Raw genomic sequence first — 17,488 nt, forward strand, 5'->3', positions numbered from 1 at the left:
AAAATGAGAAGAAAACATGTATCTAAGATTTCAACATCTACCGTAAATTATCCTAAATATTGCACTCTCTGCTTTTTTTTGCCTCCCAAGTCACCAGGAATACGCTGAGTGCAGCTTCTGCAAGATATTGATTTAGTATACAGTAGGTAGTCCTTGACTTATGACCGCAAATAAACCCAACGTTTCCATTGCTAAGCGAGCAATGGAATGTTGAGTTTTGTCCGTTTTCATGACCTTTCTCGCCACTCTTGTACACCGAGCCACGGCCATTATTAAAGTTTAGGAACATGGTTGTTAAGTGAACCTGGCTTCCCCATTGGCTTCGTCATAAAAAGGGATCCCGTGACCCCTGAACACTGCAACTGTCATAAATACGAATCAGTTGCCAAGCATCCAAATTTTGATCATTAGAGAAGCTACAGTTGATCGTAAGTGTGGAAAACGGCCCTGGGTCACTTTTTTCAAACGGTCACTAAACGAATGGTCGTAAATCGAGGACTACCTATCAGGAAGTACATTGAACGTAAATCGATTTTATTTCTGCAAGATCGCTCCACCTTAAACCTTGTGCTGTGCTCAAGAAGGTAGTGAATTAAAATTAGGATGATTATGTTGGGATAAATAGTAATGAAGATGATTATATTGGGAGCAACAGTTAAAATATTGTTTAAATGCTTATAATAATTGTTAATGATTTATATTGTTAAAATACATCCATCTAAGCAAAAAGAAAAAAGAAAAATGGAATGATATTTGGTTAGGATTTAAGATTTAAGTAACGGGTTTTTGGGATAACGGCATAGTTAAATAGATAGAATTTAGGGAAATAATCAAGTAAAATATTAAGTTGTGTTAATTGAAAATTAAGATTTGTTAGTGATTTGTACCAATTTGTGGCCGGATCGATGCTTCGTTTTGAAAAGATGTATTTTATGTTTATGTTTTAAAAAATTAAAAAAAAACTTTTTTCAAAAAAAAAAAAAAGAAGGTAGTGAAGAAATAATTTGGAATTAGCTGTGTTTGGGATCCCAAGATCGCTAGTTGGGACTTTTCCAGCCAGTTTTGGACAATCAAAGTCAATACGTGTAGTCCTCGATTCATGACCCCAATTGAGAGCCCAATCACTCAGGTTGTTAAGTGAGACGTTTCTTAAGTGATCTTTAACCCGTCTTACGATCTTTCTAGCCGCACTTGTCAAGTGAATTCACTGCCGTCGTTCAATGAGTAACCCGGTTGTTCAGTGAATCTGGTTTCTCCCTGGACTTTTGCCTGTCAGATGGTCGCAAAAGGGGAATCACGGGACACCCCCCTCCGGGAGACTGCAACCGTCATAAATATGAGTCGGTTGCCAAGCGTCTCAATTTTGACCACGTGAGCACGAGGATACTGCAACGGTCACAAGTGTGAAAAACGGTAATATAAGTCACTTTTTCGGCCCCCTTTGTAACCTTGAATTGAAGGTCACAAATGACTTGTTGTTATGTCGAGGACTGCTGTAGAGGAAGCTGGGTTTGCTTAACGACCGCATGAGTCACTTAACAACCGTGGGAAAAAAACCGTCATAACATTACCGTGGCTCATTGAACGAACTCTTTGGTTAGCCAGGGAAATTCTGGCTCCAAACTGAGGTCGTAATTCAAGGACGACCTGTGTTTGGAACGCTCCACGATGAAGAGAAAAGAGAAAGACGTTTTCACGAGGAAAACAAACGAGCTGTTTTGTGTCCAAGATGGTTGTGAAAAATGACACACCTTTTGCGAATGAGTAAGCCGGCCTTCGTTGACTCACAAAACAATTTTCTCTTTCCGTGCAATTACCAGACAGACCTTCCTGGCATCTGAAGCTGTAATCAACAAGAGAGAAAAAAAAAAAACCACGTCAACTAAGCTCAAGTAATTTGGCGCTATGGAAAAAATAATTTCACGGCTAAGCCCAAAGATCAGAAGCAAATTCTGCATCTTTTTCCAAATAAAGAAACAGCTGCATTGATGACTGTATAAAAATCCAGCTGGTTATACAAAGCAAGCGGGAGAACGCAATGATAATCTACTCTATTGGGTTGGAATTTTTTTTTTAAAAAAAATTAAATCTCGTGGATTTAATGAGGCTTCCACGCTTTCTCGTCTCTGATTATTCTGTTATTATAGAGCCTTGGTGGCGCAGCAGACTAAAGCACTGTTAAGTAACACCAGCTGCCTACAATTACTGTGAGTTCAAATCTCACCAGGCTCAAGGTTGACTCAGCCTTCCATCCTTCCGAGGTGGGTAAAATGAGGACCCGGATTGTGGGGGCAATAAGCTGACTTTGTATAAAATAGAACACCGCTTTGGGGGGGGGGGCGAAAGCCCTACTAAGCAGGTATATACAAAAGTATGAAGGCTATTGCTTAACGCATTGTAAGCTGCCCTGAGTCTCCGGAGAAGGGCGGCATATAAATTGAACCAATAAATAAATATTCCTGTGTAAAAGATTCAAGATAAGGAGATGATGGATGTCCATCCAGATGTTGCTGAACATCAGCTAGTGTGGCTTTAGGCAAAGGATCTTGGGAACAGATCTTCAGCAACCTTGGATGGGATACCCCAAGGTGCTTTTTCAGGAGGCAACTGGACTTTCTTGATTTTTTTTCTTTGAAGACGTTTTGCTCTCTCATCCGAGAAGCTTCTTCAGCTCTACAGGAACCATTTGCACTAGTCAGGTGACCCTGAGGACGCAGATAAACCTTCAAGTGCTTCAATGACCCTCTAAAAGGATGCAAATGACCAGCTGTCTGCAAGGAATATAAATCCTTCCATTCCCCCATCATGTCAGAGCTGAAGAAGCTTCTTGGATGAGAAGCAAAACGTCTTCAAAGACAAATCAGGAAGTCCAGTTGCCTCTTGAAAAAAGCACCTTTGGGACAACCAGGACTTGAAGGACTGTGAATCTCTACAGACTCCGATGGGGTATATATAGAGTATGGGTACCAGATCTAGGTTGTAAAAATCTGCATGACCACAAGAGGGCAGCACAGACATGTTGGGGATGATAGCTCTTTGGCTCCATCTTGTGGTCCTCTGGATTTTTCGGCACACTGTATATATATAATATTATAGATTTTTGCATCTCGTGGCATAAAATGGGTATCCATCTTGATGCCAAAATTGTTTGGGTCTTCCAGAAAAATTAGGAGAAACATTGACATTCCTAAAACACGTTCATTACCAATGGCTTTAAAAAAGAATATATATATATTTTAGTGATGACAATTCCAGAAGAACGTCAAGAGGCATCATGTGTCGTAGATTAAAGTATAGGGGGACAAAGCTTTAGGACATTTTGGGATCAGCCCTGAGAGACCTGCCTTACTCTGGAATGGAGAAGGGGGCTTCATTTCTGTCTCTTCTTCTGACAATCAAGTATCTTGGGTCAATCCCAGGGATGGACTTCAAAAAATTTAGCAAGGGGTTCTCTGCCCAGTTGCTGGGTGGGCATGGCCATGGTGGCACTAGTTGGTCTCCTGCACCACAGGAGGGCGTTTTTGCCCTCCCCAGGCTCTGGAGGCTTTCCTCGAGCCTCCAGAAGGGTGAAAACGGCCTCCCCAGGCTCCAGAGACCCTCTGGCCTTCTGTTTCTGGCCTTCCTGAACTTCCAGTAGGCCCGTTTTTCACATTTATTTATTTATTTATTTATTTATTTATTTATTTATTTGATTTATATGCCGCCCTTCTCCGGAGGCTTACAATGCGTTAAGCAATAGCCTTCATACTTTTGTATATACCTGCTTAGTAGGGCTTTCGGGCTCCCCCCCCCAAGCGGTGTTCTTTTTTTATACAAAGTCAGCTTATTGCCCCCACAAACCGGGTCCTCATTTTACCTACCTCGGAAGGATGGAAGGCTGAGTCAACCTTGAGCCTGGTGAGATTTGAACTCGCAGTAATTGCAGGCAGCTGGCAGCTAAGTGCTACTTTAACAGCAGTTTAGTCCGCTGCGCCACCAAGGCTCCCTTCCCAAGCCTCCGCATGTGCCCTGCACTTACCTACATCCAAAACGGGCCGCATGGGGATTCCAGGGAGGGGCGGGGTGGGGTGGACAGGGCCAGCCAGGAGTGGGATTTGGGGGTTCTCCGAACTGCACAGAATGTTAGCTACGGGTTCTCCCAAACCCCTGCGAACCCCTGAATCTACCTGCCTCGGCGTTTTGCTTGCTATGGGTGTATTACTTGGAACCCCGACAGAGAACTTAAGAGTTCTTAAAGGTCAGGGTCTCCTTAGATCAGGGGTCGGCAACCTTAAACACCCAAGAGAGCCATTTGGACCTGTCACCACAGAAAAGAAAACACCGGGAGCCACAAAACTCTTCCCATACCTGACTATTTCCTGAGCGGCCACAAAACTTAAGACTATGATTTAGTGCAGAAACAAACCACGATGTGGAAAAGAAGGTAGAGGCTTGTATGAAGCTGAGAGAAAACTTGGGGAAAAAAACACAACCGTTCTCCAGAAAGGTTTAGCCTCCAGAGGCTGTGCGTACTCCATCACTGGAGGTTTTTAAGAAAAGATTGGGCAGCCAATGCGTCCAGGAGGATATAGGGCAGTGATGTTCGACACCGAGTGCCCAAACTGGAACACGCATGCATGCGTGTGTATGGGTGTGCACCAGAGCACCGGAAAATTGAAGACCAGCTGGCTGGCGTACGCATGCTTGTTTTTGGGCCATTTTTGGCTGTTTTTCGGGACATTTTCAGGCTGTTTTCAGGCCCGTTTTTTTGGCTGTTTTCAGGCCATTTTCTGGTGCTCCAGCGCCCACAAAGATTAGTGCCCTGGAAACCAGACGAGCAGCTGGCGACAGCATGTGTGCCCACAGAGAGGGCTCTACGTGCCACCTCTGGCACGCGTGCCATAGGTTCACTAGCATGGATATAGGGATTCTTGCCTGAGCAAGGGGTTGGATTAGAAGACCTCCGAGTTCCCATCCAACTCTTGTTATTCTATTATTCTCCAGCGAGTTTAATTTCAGACCGAAGGGGGAAAGAATCTGCAATATTTTCGCATCTGGGCTTATGCACAAACTCTGTGTGACTTCTCTGTTCTCTTGCCAAGATCCATTTGTGTTTAAACAGACGAAAAATGACTTAATCCCTTTGTATTTTTTTTTTTTTCTTTTCAACCCTCTTTCCTCCACAATTAATGCCAGGGAATGGATGGTGTTTGAAAGAAAAGTCTTGTTAATATATAACTTTGCACTATCCAAGCTTAATTGAGAGCAGGATAGGAAAATATATGAGGATTTAGATCTTTTGGGTCGAGGCTGAAATTCCATGGATGCTTTAGACTCACCATAAAACCCAGAAGCACTGAGACTTTTCTAAACAGTACAGGAAGTCCTTCACTTATAACCATTCATTTAGTGACAGGTTGAAGTTATCAAGGCACTCAAAAGAGCAATTTAGGACCAGGGGTGAAATCCAGCAGGTTTTGACAGGTTCTGGAGAACCGGTAGCGGAAATTTTGAGCAGTTCGGAGAACCGGCAAATACCACCTCTGGCTGGCCCCAGGAGTGGGGAGGGAATGGGGATTTTGCAATATTCTTCCCCCAGGAGTGGGGAGGGAATGGGGATTTTGCAGTATCCTTCCCCTGGAGTGGGGAGGGAATGGGGATTTTGCAATATCCTTCCCCTGGAGTGGGGAGGGAATGGGGATTTTGCAGTATCCTTCCCCTGGAGTGGGAATGGAGATTTTGCAATATCCTTCCCCTGGAGTGGGGAGGGAATGGGGATTTTGCAGTATCCTTCCCCTGGAGTGGGGAGGGAATGGAGATTTTGCAATATCCTTCCCCTGGAGTGGGGAGGGAATGGGGATTTTGCAGTATCCTTCCCCTGCAGTGGGGAGGGAATGGGGATTTTGCAGTATCCTTCCCCTGGAGTGGGGAGGGAATGGGGATTTTGCAGTATCCTTCCCCTGCCACGCCCACCAAGCCACGCCCACAGAATCGGTAGTAAAAAATTTGGATTTCACCACTCTTTAGGACCAATTTTCGCACCTACCACCATTGCAGCATCCCCATGGTGATGTGATCAAAATTTAGACGCTTGGCAACTGGCTCACATTTATGACGGTCGCAGTGTTCCAGGATCACGTGATCCCCTTTTGTGAACTTCTGACAAGCAAAGTCAGAAGCCAGATTCACTTAACAACCCGTGTTACTACCTTAACAATGGCAGGGATTCACTCAACAACGGCGGCAAGAAAGGTTGTAAAAAGGTTTGGTGAAACTCAATAACTGTCTCGTCGAGCAACAAAAATATTGGGTCGCATGTCAAGGACTACTGTATATTTTTATATTATAGCTTTAACCTAACACATCAGACAGAACTACCCTTCTCTTGATGGAGAAGACACTGGGTAATTTTCCTCAGTTCAATTGAGAATATAGCTGGAAGAGACCTCAGAGGTCTTCTAGTCCAACTCCCTGCATGAGCAGGAGAGTCTATGCCAGAGGTCTGCAACCTTTAAACACTCAAAGAGCCATTTGGACCCATTTCCCACAGAAAAGAAAACACCGGGAGCCACAAAACCCTTCCCGTGCCTGACTATTTCTTGAGCGGCCACAAAACTAGCATACGTAGTTGAATTAAATGTTCTGTTTTCTTCTGAAACTTTTCTTTTCTTGGATTTATCCATGGTTGGCCCTACCAGGGGTTGAAAAGCTCAATAAATTGCGTGCTGGTGGGTGTCGCACATTGGCAGTTGTGACCCATATTTTGAGTGACAGGGAGCTGCAGCAGAGGGATGAAAGAGCCACATGCGGCTCCAGAGCCGCAGGTTGCTGACCCCTGCCCTACACCATTGGCAGAAGTGGCTGTCCAGTCTCTTCTTAAAAACCTCCAGTGATGAAGCACCAACAACTTCTGAAGGCAAGCCGTTCCACTGGCTTCCTCAATACAACTAGTTCTCTCAACATTTTTTCAAGACAGGAAAAACTTTGTTTCGTATCCATGAGCAACAAATAAATATATGTAAAGCCTTAGTAAGGCCACACCTAGGATACTGCATCCAGTTTTGGTCACCACACTATAAAAAAGATGTTGAGACTCTAGAAAAAGTGCAGAGGAGAGCAATAAAGATTATGAGGGGACTGGAGACTAAAAGATACGATGAACAGTTACAGGAACTGGGCATGGCTAGTCCAATGAAGAGAAGGACCAGGGGAGACATGGGAGCAGTCTTCCAATATTTGAGGGGCTGCCACAGAGAGGAGGAAGGGGGTCAAGCTATTTTCCAAAGCCCCCGAAGGCCAGACAAGGAATAACAGATGGAAACTGACCAAGGAGAGATTCAACCTGGAAATAAGGAGGAATTTTCTGACAGTGAGAACAATCAACCCATGGAACAGAAGTTATCTTTGGAAGTTGTGGGAGCTTCATCACTTGAGACTTTCAAGAAAAGATTGGATTGCCATCTGTCAGAAATGGTGCAGGGTCTCTTGCTTGGGCTGGGGGGTTGGACTAGATGACCTCCAAGGTCCCTTCCCACTCTGTTAATCTGTAAAAAAAAAATAACTCAGAACTGATGGGTCCAAAAGGAGGGAGACCTCTTGGTCAGTTGAGAGAGTGAATGCTTTTGTTGAAGGAAATGAGTGTGAATTTTCCTCCTTTTTGTTGTTTCAGGTCTATTATTCCTGCGGGGCTCAGTTTAGTTCCTGGGAAAGAGGATTGATTTTATCTCCCGGCTTCCCCAGCAATTATTCGTCGGGCATGCACTGCGTCTGGCGCTTTCTTATTCCTGCCAAGACCTACTTACTGTTGGAGATCTTTGACTTTGATGTCTTTGAAAGCATCAGTGAAGACCCGGATGCCTGGGATGGCTATTTTTCTTTGACCAAAAATATAAACAAGGATTCTTCACCCGGAGAAGACACCGCAGAATATCCAAGCACCGTCTTTCCAACCAAGACTTCGGTTGACCTTGATCTTGACTCAACGGATCTCGTTGAGGGCCTCCCAGAAGCCACTTCTCAAAACCTTGAGTGGAAAGAATTCCATCCAAGCGGAGAACCCAAAGACATAGCGGTCACTCAACCAAGTAAATTTCCAATCCAGGAAGGGACTGACAATACCTTGACGAGACAAGGTGGAGAACAGGAGAAGGAGAACTTGGTGGACAAAATATTCTTTGCTCACTACCCTGCTAAGGAGAACGCCGAAAGTCCTCAGAGACGTTTCGGGAAGGTGATTTTTGGAGAAGAGGATGCCATTTCAACGATGATCCTGCCGGTGGTGAACGTATCTTCCACTCCGTCATCCTCCGCTGACGTTTGTCCAGATGATGTCTTATATGTCTCGGACCTCATCGCTTTTTCTTCTCGTTTCTGTGGGGCAAAATCGCCCTTGAACCAAAACATGACCTTTGGGTCTTCTCTTAAGATGGTGGAAGTTATTGTGGAGCTGATCACCACCACCGACCGTGGGCGAGGCTTCGCCATGCTCTTTGAGTACAAGAACGGGACGGAGACGATGCCCACAAACGACATCCAGGATGGAGAAGAGAATACCATGATGTTGGTGGTCATCACGGGCATCCTGTTCTTTGCGATGGTTCTTTTGTCCTCGCTCTGCATTGCATGTAGGTAAGTGAGCGATGGTGGAGTCTTCACTGCTTTGTGTTTTAAACCTTAACAGATTAGCAGAGTTGGAAGGGACCTTGTAGGTCAACTAGTCCAACCCACCCCACACCCAAGCAGGAGACCCTACACCATTTCTGACCGATGGCAGTCCAGTCTCTTCTTGAAGGCTTCCAGTGATGAAGCTCCCACAACTTCTGAAGGCAACTTCTGTTCCATTGATTGATTGCTCTCACTGTCAGAAAATTTCTCCTTATTTCTAGGTTGAATCTCTCCTTGATCTTAATCCTTAATCATGTGTTTCTGAAGTCACTTTAATGGACTTAGTGAAGTGGAGCAATGTTTCTCTGATACAAGAGAAAAGTGACTTCGGAGCAGGGGTGAAATGCTCCCGGTTTGGACCGGATCGTCCGATCCGGTAGCGATGGTGGCGGGTGGTTCGGAGAACTGGTAGCAAAAATCCCTCCCCACCCCCCCATGCCCAGCTGAGCCACACAATCATCAGAGGCTTTTTATTATTTTTAAAAGCATTTTTTCTACAACCTCTTCGGCTGAAAAAATAAAGTAAAAAAAGTAAAGTAAAAAAAAAAGCCTCTGCCAATTAGGCAAGTCAGCTGGGATCGTCAGAGGCTTTCAAAAGCATTTTTTTACAATCTCTTCGGCCGAAGAGTAGTGTAAATAGTGCTGAAGTAGGCACTATTGTGGCCCACCAGTGGCCAGTGGAGCTGGCAGCAGATTCGGACAGTGTGGAGGTTGGGGAGGAACATGGCCCAGTCCTGGAGTCCGGGGAAGGCTCTGATGAGGGCTCTGCGTCGGAGGCAGAGATGAGACCAGGGCCGTCTGACAGTTGTCGGCTGCCTTCAGAGTCGGACATCAGTGGGGCAGAAGAACAGCTGGAGCCTGTTCCCAATGTGCGCATGCGCAGAGCTGCCAGGAGAAGGGAACAGTTAAGGAACAAGGGCCGACTCAGGAGTAAAGGCACACGTAGATGGTGAATGGCCCCTCCCATCAGGAATAAAGAGGAGCGAAAGGGGAGTGGAGTTTGCAGGAGACAATTAGTTCATTTCATTAGTGTGAAGATCTGTTCTCAGAGACTCCTTGCCAGTGGTGAAATCCAATTTTTTTTTACTACCGGTTCTGTGGGCGTGGCTTGGTGGGTGTGGCAGGGGAAGGATACTGCAAAATCCCCATTCCCTCCCCACTCCTGGAGGAAGGATACTGCAAAATCTCCATTCCCACCCCACTTGGGGGCCAGCCAGAGGAGGTATTTGCCGGTTCTCCGAACTACTCAAAATTTCCGCTACTGGTTCTCCAGAACCTGTCAGAACCTGCTGGATTTCACCCCTGCTCCTTGCCAAGTATTTCCTTGTGTAGCATTGCAAGTTTGGAAGATATTGGCCTGGCAGCTCTCCAAGCCTGATAAGGTCCGTGGTTGCAAATTCACCTTGGAAAGACGGTTTGCCGGGACGTTGCTGGATGTGAATGAGAGGAATTCACATTAGCTTAATAAAAAGGGGTTTTGTCGGGACAAGGAGCCTTGGTAGTACAGTGGTTTAATGCACCCTGTTATTAACACAGCTGCCTGCAATTTCTGCAGGTTCGAATCTTACCAGGCTCAAGGTTGACTCAGCCTTCCATCCTTTCTAAGATAGGTTAAATGAGGACCCAGTTTGTGGGGGCAATAAGCTGACTTTGTATAAATATACAAAAGTATGAAGGCTATTGCTTAACGCATTGTAAGCCGCCCTGAGTCTCCGGAGAAGGGCGGCATATAAATCAAATTAAAAAAAAAAGGAGTCTGCTTCGTGCTTTCAGGAAGCTTAGGTGAAAACACAAGCTTCAAGCTCTTTCCTTCCCGATCCAAAAGTCCCAAACTCGATTGCTCAGTTATTAAGGAAATCCATGTGCTGTTTTGGGGGAGCGTGGCAGTGGTGGATTTCTACCGGTTCGCACTGGTTCAGGCGAACTGGTAGCAGCTGCGGCGGGAGGCTCCATCCACCTGCCCGGACATCATCACGGACATTCTGTGCATACGCAGGTTCTGGAAATGCGCAGAAGCGCCACACGCGAGCAAAGCGAGCGCACGCACGCATGCGCTCCCAGTTCCGAACTGGTAGCGAAGGTAAGTGAAACTCACTACTGGAGCATGGGACATGTTCTCCTTCCCTGTTGCTCTGCCGTGCTTTCCTGAAGCCCCAGCAAGTAGCTACTGTGGTGGTGTTTACTTCTCTCGATTCGTCTCTCCGTCTCCTCCTTCTCGTTTTCATCGGTGAGGCTAAATGTAGCGGCCTGGATCAAGTGAGCAACCCGGCCCAGACATATTTCTCCACTTCTGGCTGTGTAAGTCACCTAACGCTGTTCTAATAGTCTGTGTTTGTGCGCGTAAATGAGTGGAAGGGGGAAAGGAGGAAGAAAAGACAGTTCCTCAGTGAAATGTCCCGCGATTCATTTTCCTCCACCACTCTCTGGGGATTCTCCAAGATTTTGCCACACTGCTCCCTTTGTGTACCGGTTGAAGAAGGAATGAAAGCTTCATTTGTTGGTTTGGCCAATCCTTCTAATTGCGTTTGGCCTCTGAATTCATCTGGCCACCTTCGTGAATATGAACCGTGTCCTGTACAATCCGGGATGGGGTCGTCTCGATGCGTTTTGCGGAGACAAAAGAAGTTGCCACCAACTTTGCAAACTATTGGAGTAGCCGAACGGCCAACTTATGGGAAGTCCTCGTCTTACGACCGCAACTGAGCCCTGATGTCAGGCCTGGAAGCCATCTTTTGCATCGGGCCTTCAGGCCAGCGGTGAAATCCTCTGAAGTCGGTTCTGTGAGTCTACTACCGAGCGCGCGCTTTGTGCACATGCGCGCCTGAGGCGTGCCCACGCAACGCTAAAAAAGGAACATTTTGAAGCCTTCCGAGTCTGCAAAGGTATGTAGAACAGCGAGGGGCGTAGGGAAATCCGTTGTGCCACGTGATTTAGATTCGCTAGAAAGCAGGAAATCCAACGATTCTAGCTAATATAAATCGTACGTCACAGCTGATCGTCGGAAATACCAGTTCGCCCGAACTGGTAGCATTTCACCCCTGCTTCAGGACTGCCACATTTACTACTGTGGGAAACTGGGAGGGGGGATTGTATGGAGCCAGTGTGATATATAGCCATAATAACATTCCTTTCTCAGACAGTCAAGGACATCTTGCCCTGCACTTGGAAGGCTGGAACTGGGAGACATGTCCAGTTGGAATGGTGTTTTGATTGAACCATGTGATGGACATGTGGGTGCTGGGCAGGGACTTGGACTTTCCTTTGGGTGGGGAAAATCTGGAAGCTTTCAGATTCGGGTTTTCCCAGATGTGCCAATAAGGTAAAGGTAAAGGTTCCCCTCGCACATAGGTGCTAGTCGTTTCCGACTCTAGGGGACGGTGCTCATCTCCGTTTCAAAGCTGAAGAGCCAGCGCTGTCCGAAGACGTCTCCGAGGTCATGTGGCCGGCATAACTCAACACCAAAGGCGCACGGAATGCTGTTCCCTTCCCACCAAAGGTGGTCCCTATTTTTCTACTTGAATTTTTTATGCGCTTTTGAACTGCTAGGTTGGCAGAAGCTGGGACAAGTCACGGGAGCTCACCCCGTTACGCAGCACGAGGGATTCGAACCGCTGAACTGCCGACCTTTTGATTGATAACGTCAGCGTTTTAGCCACTGAGCCACTATGTCCCATCATGATGGGCCAATATGACATCTCTAATAAAGTGGAACTTTGAGGAACTTCAAGCCTCGGAGTCTTTTTTCGTTGGGGGTGTTACTTGGAATCCTGACACCTGAAGTTGTGTTGCTAAGCAAGACATTGGTTAAGTGGGCTTTGCCCCGTTTTACAACCTTTCTTGCCACCGTTGCTAAGTGAATTGCTGCGTTTGTTCAATTAGTCACACAGTTGTTAAGCGAACCTGGATTCACCCGTTGACTTTGCTCGTCAGAAGGTTAGCAAAAAAGGGGATTGTGTGACATCCCCCGCCCCCCGTGGGACGCTGCACCCGTCATAAATATGAGTCCGTTGCCAATGTTTGAAAACATCGTAAGAGTGGAAAACGGTCCTAAGTCACTTTTTCCAGTGCTGTTGTACCTTTGAACGGTCATAAATGAACCGTTGTAAGTTGGGGACTTCCTGTACAGGTTCTAACAGCAACTTGTCAGTAGCCATCTTTGGAAGCGTGTCAAGGGAGACAAAGGTTGGTGATTATCCCGAAGGACTTTTTGCAACTAATTGGGACTCAGCTGTGAATGAACGTAATTCACAGCTGTTGCAATAAAAGAGGTTTTTGGGACTACTCGTGTGTTTGAATGACTCAGGAAGCCTCGGTCACAACAAGTGTGGTGGATTAACAAGAGTCCAACCCAACTCGAGAAAGTCTGTAGCTTTGTATATGAAGGACACTTAATAATTAAATGTGTTCCTTCTTTATTTTCTAGGTGGAGGTTATGTCTCAAAAGAAGTTCTCTGGAAGTCCACAGTGATCAAGAAGTAAGTATTGTTATTTCAGGTCCTTCTGTGGACTTTCGTTTACCACTTTTGAAACAGGTTGCTGATCGATTGCTTGAACTTGGAAATGTTTGGAATTGTAGAACCAGATCCAGAACTCTGGCGTTGACGTCAGTGAACTCCAGCTGGTGATCCCATGTCAAGAAAACGAAAACAACAATCATTCCCTTGGCGTCGGTAAGCAGAAAAAGGTTAAGTGGATTTTGTTGTCCAATCTTTGCAACTAGAGAGTTCTTGTTCAGGGTCCAATAGTCCATTTCATCCCTGCTGTGATATCACACAACCAAAGAGTATTATGAATTTCTTGATTATAGATTAAGGAATGACCTGCTAATATATCAGTTGTTCTTGTTGTTAGTTGCGAAGTTGTGTCTGACCCATCGCGACCCCATGGACAATGTTCCTCCAGGCCTTCCTGTCCTCTACCATCCTTTGAAGTCCATTTAAGCTCATGCCGACTGCTTCAGTGACTCCATCCAGCCACCTCGTTCTGTGCCGTCCCCTTCTTCTTTTGCCCTCCATCTTTCCTAGCATTAGGCTCTTCTCCAATGAGTCCTTCCTTCTCATTAAGTGACCATTTGAGTATTTGAGTTTCCTCTTCAGGATCTGGCCTTCTAAAGAGCAGTCAGGGTTGATCTCCTCTAGGACTGACCGGTTTGATCGCCTTGCAGTCCAAGGGACTCGCAGGAGTCTTCTCCAGCACTATATCAGAGACATCCTTTAATAGCAGCTAGTTATTTTTGAACCACTGTGAGGGAATTGTGGGAAGCAAAGTCCAATGTATCTAGAGGTCCTACAAGATTAGGAAAAGGTGATAGAAGACATGAAGAAGCACTTTGGAAGTCTTCCAAGGAGAAGATTCATGACTGTTAGAGAAGATCCATGACTTAGAACAGCGTTTATCAAGCTTGGCAACTTTAAGATAAGTAGACTTCGACTCTCAGAATTCCCCAGCCAGCCAGCAAAGAGTGGTGGAGAAGAAGAATGAATCTCTGGGCAAATCTGATTGGGGAATTCTGGAAGTTGAAGTCCACCCATCTTAAAGTTGCCAAAGTTGAGAAATCTATAGATATATAAAAGCCAAATACCACTCACTCATCATGAAATCTCCAGAATGGTAAAGCCTTAAAAACTTGAAATTTGGCACGCATGTTCCTCTTGGCTTCTAGGTGCTCGCTAAGAAAGGATTTTTCGAAATGACCATCAGATCATTAGTATTTCATATACAGTATTATATTCACACACTCTGATGCTAAGAAGTTAAATGTTCTACTCCCCCTCCCCACCTGAAAGGAACTCTGTCCCAACTGCCAGTTGCCTTATATTCACATGCTCTGATGCTACGGAGTTACACGTTCTACATAAGGTTTCAGGCTTTAAGTGTCAATTTATCACGCCTGATCACATAGTTTCGTAGCGAAGCACGGGCGTCCAGCTAGTACTTCTATAGAGCATTTGAGAAGAATGCAGAATGGGTTACAAATAATTCTGAAAACATGCTTGCTATTTCTTTGGTGCAAATAAATACATTTTGGTATTTTCTCCAGTCACTTCCTGTCCTGGCAATCTGGAACCCATCATCGATCTAGATGCCCCTCCAATGTCAGCCGTGATGGGAGGTGACGAGGTGTTCATTATTTCTGCCAATCCAGAACCTGGTCGCTTGAGTTTTACCTCTTGTAAAATACAGGTAAGGGACAGGTAAGGGGCGGAGAGAGAGAAAGAGAAAGAAAAAGAGGAAGAAAGAGAAAGAGGGAGAGAAAAAGGGAAAGAGTAAAAGAGTAAAAGAGACAGAGAGAGAAAAAAAGAAAAAAGGGAAAGCAAGTGATAGAGAGAAAAAGAGAGAGAGAAAGGAGAAAGAGAAAGAAAAAGAGAGGGAGAGATAAAGAGAGATAAAAAGGTAGAGAGAGAAATAGAAGGAAATAGAGACAGGAGAAAGAAGAGAGATAAAGAGATAAAAAAGGAAAGAGAGAAAGAAAGAGAAGGGAGAAAGAGAGGGAGAGATAAAGAGATAAAAAGGAAAAGAGAGAAAAGGAGAGAAGGGAGAAAGAGGGAGAGATAAAGAGAAATAAAAAAGGAAAGAAAGAAATAGGAGAGAGAAAGAGAGAGAGAGAGAAAAAAAGTAAGTTTCCTTGTTCAGATTTTGCCTGCTTTTAATCTCGTTTTTTTTTTTTTTTGCCAGCCAAATGTTTTGGCTTTGCTTGCATTTCATCAATAAACATCCAGCTATAAATTTATTTTTTGCACAGATTCTTGCTCTGGCCTAAATAGAGGGACCGTCTGGGGAATGGGCTGGCTGCAGTGACCACCATTTCCCCACAAAGCCACGCCGTGGCTCAAGAGAGGGTGTTTCAATCCATCTAGGCGCTGCTTGAAAATCCCACGCCATCTTCCCACGGGGTTCTCTCGCTCTCTCCTTAGGACAAGAGGTTGACGCGAAGCATCACTAGTCCAACTTCCGTGTCGGAATGGCTGATCCCCAAGCAAACGGAGCCCGGCAGCCAAGCGTCCAATTCCCGGGCGGGACACCCTTATCTGAAGCAGCAGGCGTGGCGCACAAGGACCTTCCACGATCTCTTGACTCCGTTCCCACAGCTCCAGGAGCAATGGGGCCACTGGACAAACATCAGCCCTTTGCCCAAAGCAGCCAAAAGCGGGGTGAGTATTGGCGCCTGGGGAGGAAAGGAAGCAGGTGTGAAGCCAGGGGTTCTGAAACCAGATCCAGCTGTTCCACCGCTGGTTAAGGTACAGGTAGTCCTCAACGTACGACCGTTCATTCGAGGTTACAACGGCGCTGAAAAAAAGGGGACTTGCAAGCCGTTCTCGCGTTGGAGATCCATCCCAGCATCCTCACGGTCAAGCTTGGGGAGTGGCAGGTGTTGAGGGTGGTGGCACCATCCAGGGATCACGTGATCTCCGTTTGGGGGCTTCCAACAAGCCAAGTCAATGGGGGAAGATCAACCAAGGTGATCGCTTAACGTCTGTAGCAGAAAGGTCGTAAAATCAGTCATCGCTCAATGATGGTGGATGGTGGAAGTTCTGAGCCCAATTATGGTCATATGTCAAGTGCTACTTGTATGTAAGAGTGTAACAAAACCTGTGCTGAACCAAATCGTGTTTTCCCGAAAATAAGACCCTGTCTTATATTTTTTTGAACCCTGAAATAAGCACTTGGCCTTATTGCCATGTGCTCAAAAGCCTAATTGGGCTTATTATCAGGGAATGTCTTATTTTGGGGGAAACAGGGTATATATATTCTATATCCTTATATATAAAGATGATATAGATGATTGATTAGAGAGAAATTAGAAATTAGAGAGAGTGTATATATATATATATATATATATATATATATATATATATATATATATATATATATATATATATATATATATATATATCAGCGAACATAGAAAAGCGACAATTCTGATCTCGCAGCATACCCACAGCTTCTAAACGGAAAGTAGGGGCCCGATGATGACAAGTTAGAGAGCTTGTCGAAACGTTGCCAAAAAGAAAACTTTTAAAGTGTTGGTTAGGATTTTAGCCAGAGTTTCAAAAGACCTTACAAAGTGTTTTGTTGGGATTATAGAGGATCTTAAATTGGCATTTTAGCCCGGATTTTAAACATTTCAACTAACAGACTTTTAATGCTGCGGGAAAACACCCGAGATTTTAACTTTATATACATACATATACATATAACTTACATAAACATATATATATATTTATCATCTAATATCTATATCTATATCTATATCTGTATCTATCTATCTATCTATCTATCTATCTATCTAATCTAATATCTCTATGTCTTATCATCTATCATCCATCAATCATCTATCACAAGAGCCAAGGTGGCGCAGTGGTTAAGAGTGCAATACTAAAGGCTACTTCAACTGACTGCTAGCTGCAGTTCAGCAGTTCAAATCTCACCAGGCTCAAGGTTGACTCAGCCTTCCATCCTTCCGAGGTGGGTAAAATGAGGACCCAGATTATTGGGGGCAAGAGGCTGACTCTGTAAACTGCTTAGAGAGGGCTGTAAAAGCACTGTGAAGCGGTATATAAGTCTAAGGGCTATTGCTATCTATCTAATCATCAAACACTTTCTCGATCCCATCTTTATTTCTTCCCCCCTCTCTCTCATCTGTAACTATCTAATCCAGGGGTCTCCAACCTTGGCAACTTTAAGACTTGTGGACTTCAACTCCTGGAATTCAACTCCCAGAGTTGAAGTCCATAAGTCTTAAAAGTTGCCAAGGTTGGAGACCCCCCGATTCTAATCCATACGCAAGAGCCTTAAAGGAATGTTTCTTCTCTATTTTCTCTCAAAGTTCTTGACACGGATCTTC

At 45.1% G+C, this 17,488-nt stretch overlaps 1 protein-coding gene across 1 annotated transcript in view; it reads left to right on the forward strand.

Annotated features, from left to right (window-relative positions):
• The window catches only part of LOC117676387 (uncharacterized), a 28,721-nt gene that overhangs the window by 6,779 nt on the left and 4,454 nt on the right, over window positions 1-17,488 (forward strand). Inside the window, exons 2-6 of the mRNA XM_034435829.3 lie at window positions 7,649-8,607; window positions 13,067-13,118; window positions 13,220-13,313; window positions 14,684-14,826; window positions 15,558-15,794. Coding sequence (XP_034291720.2) covers window positions 7,649-8,607; window positions 13,067-13,118; window positions 13,220-13,313; window positions 14,684-14,826; window positions 15,558-15,794 — 1,485 coding nt within the window. The remainder of the gene's footprint in view (window positions 1-7,648; window positions 8,608-13,066; window positions 13,119-13,219; window positions 13,314-14,683; window positions 14,827-15,557; window positions 15,795-17,488) is intronic.

Source organism: Pantherophis guttatus, chromosome 17 (genome assembly GCF_059756535.1).
Source record: "Pantherophis guttatus breed Tessera chromosome 17, ASM5975653v1, whole genome shotgun sequence".
NCBI classification, from domain to species: Eukaryota; Metazoa; Chordata; class Lepidosauria; order Squamata; family Colubridae; genus Pantherophis; species Pantherophis guttatus.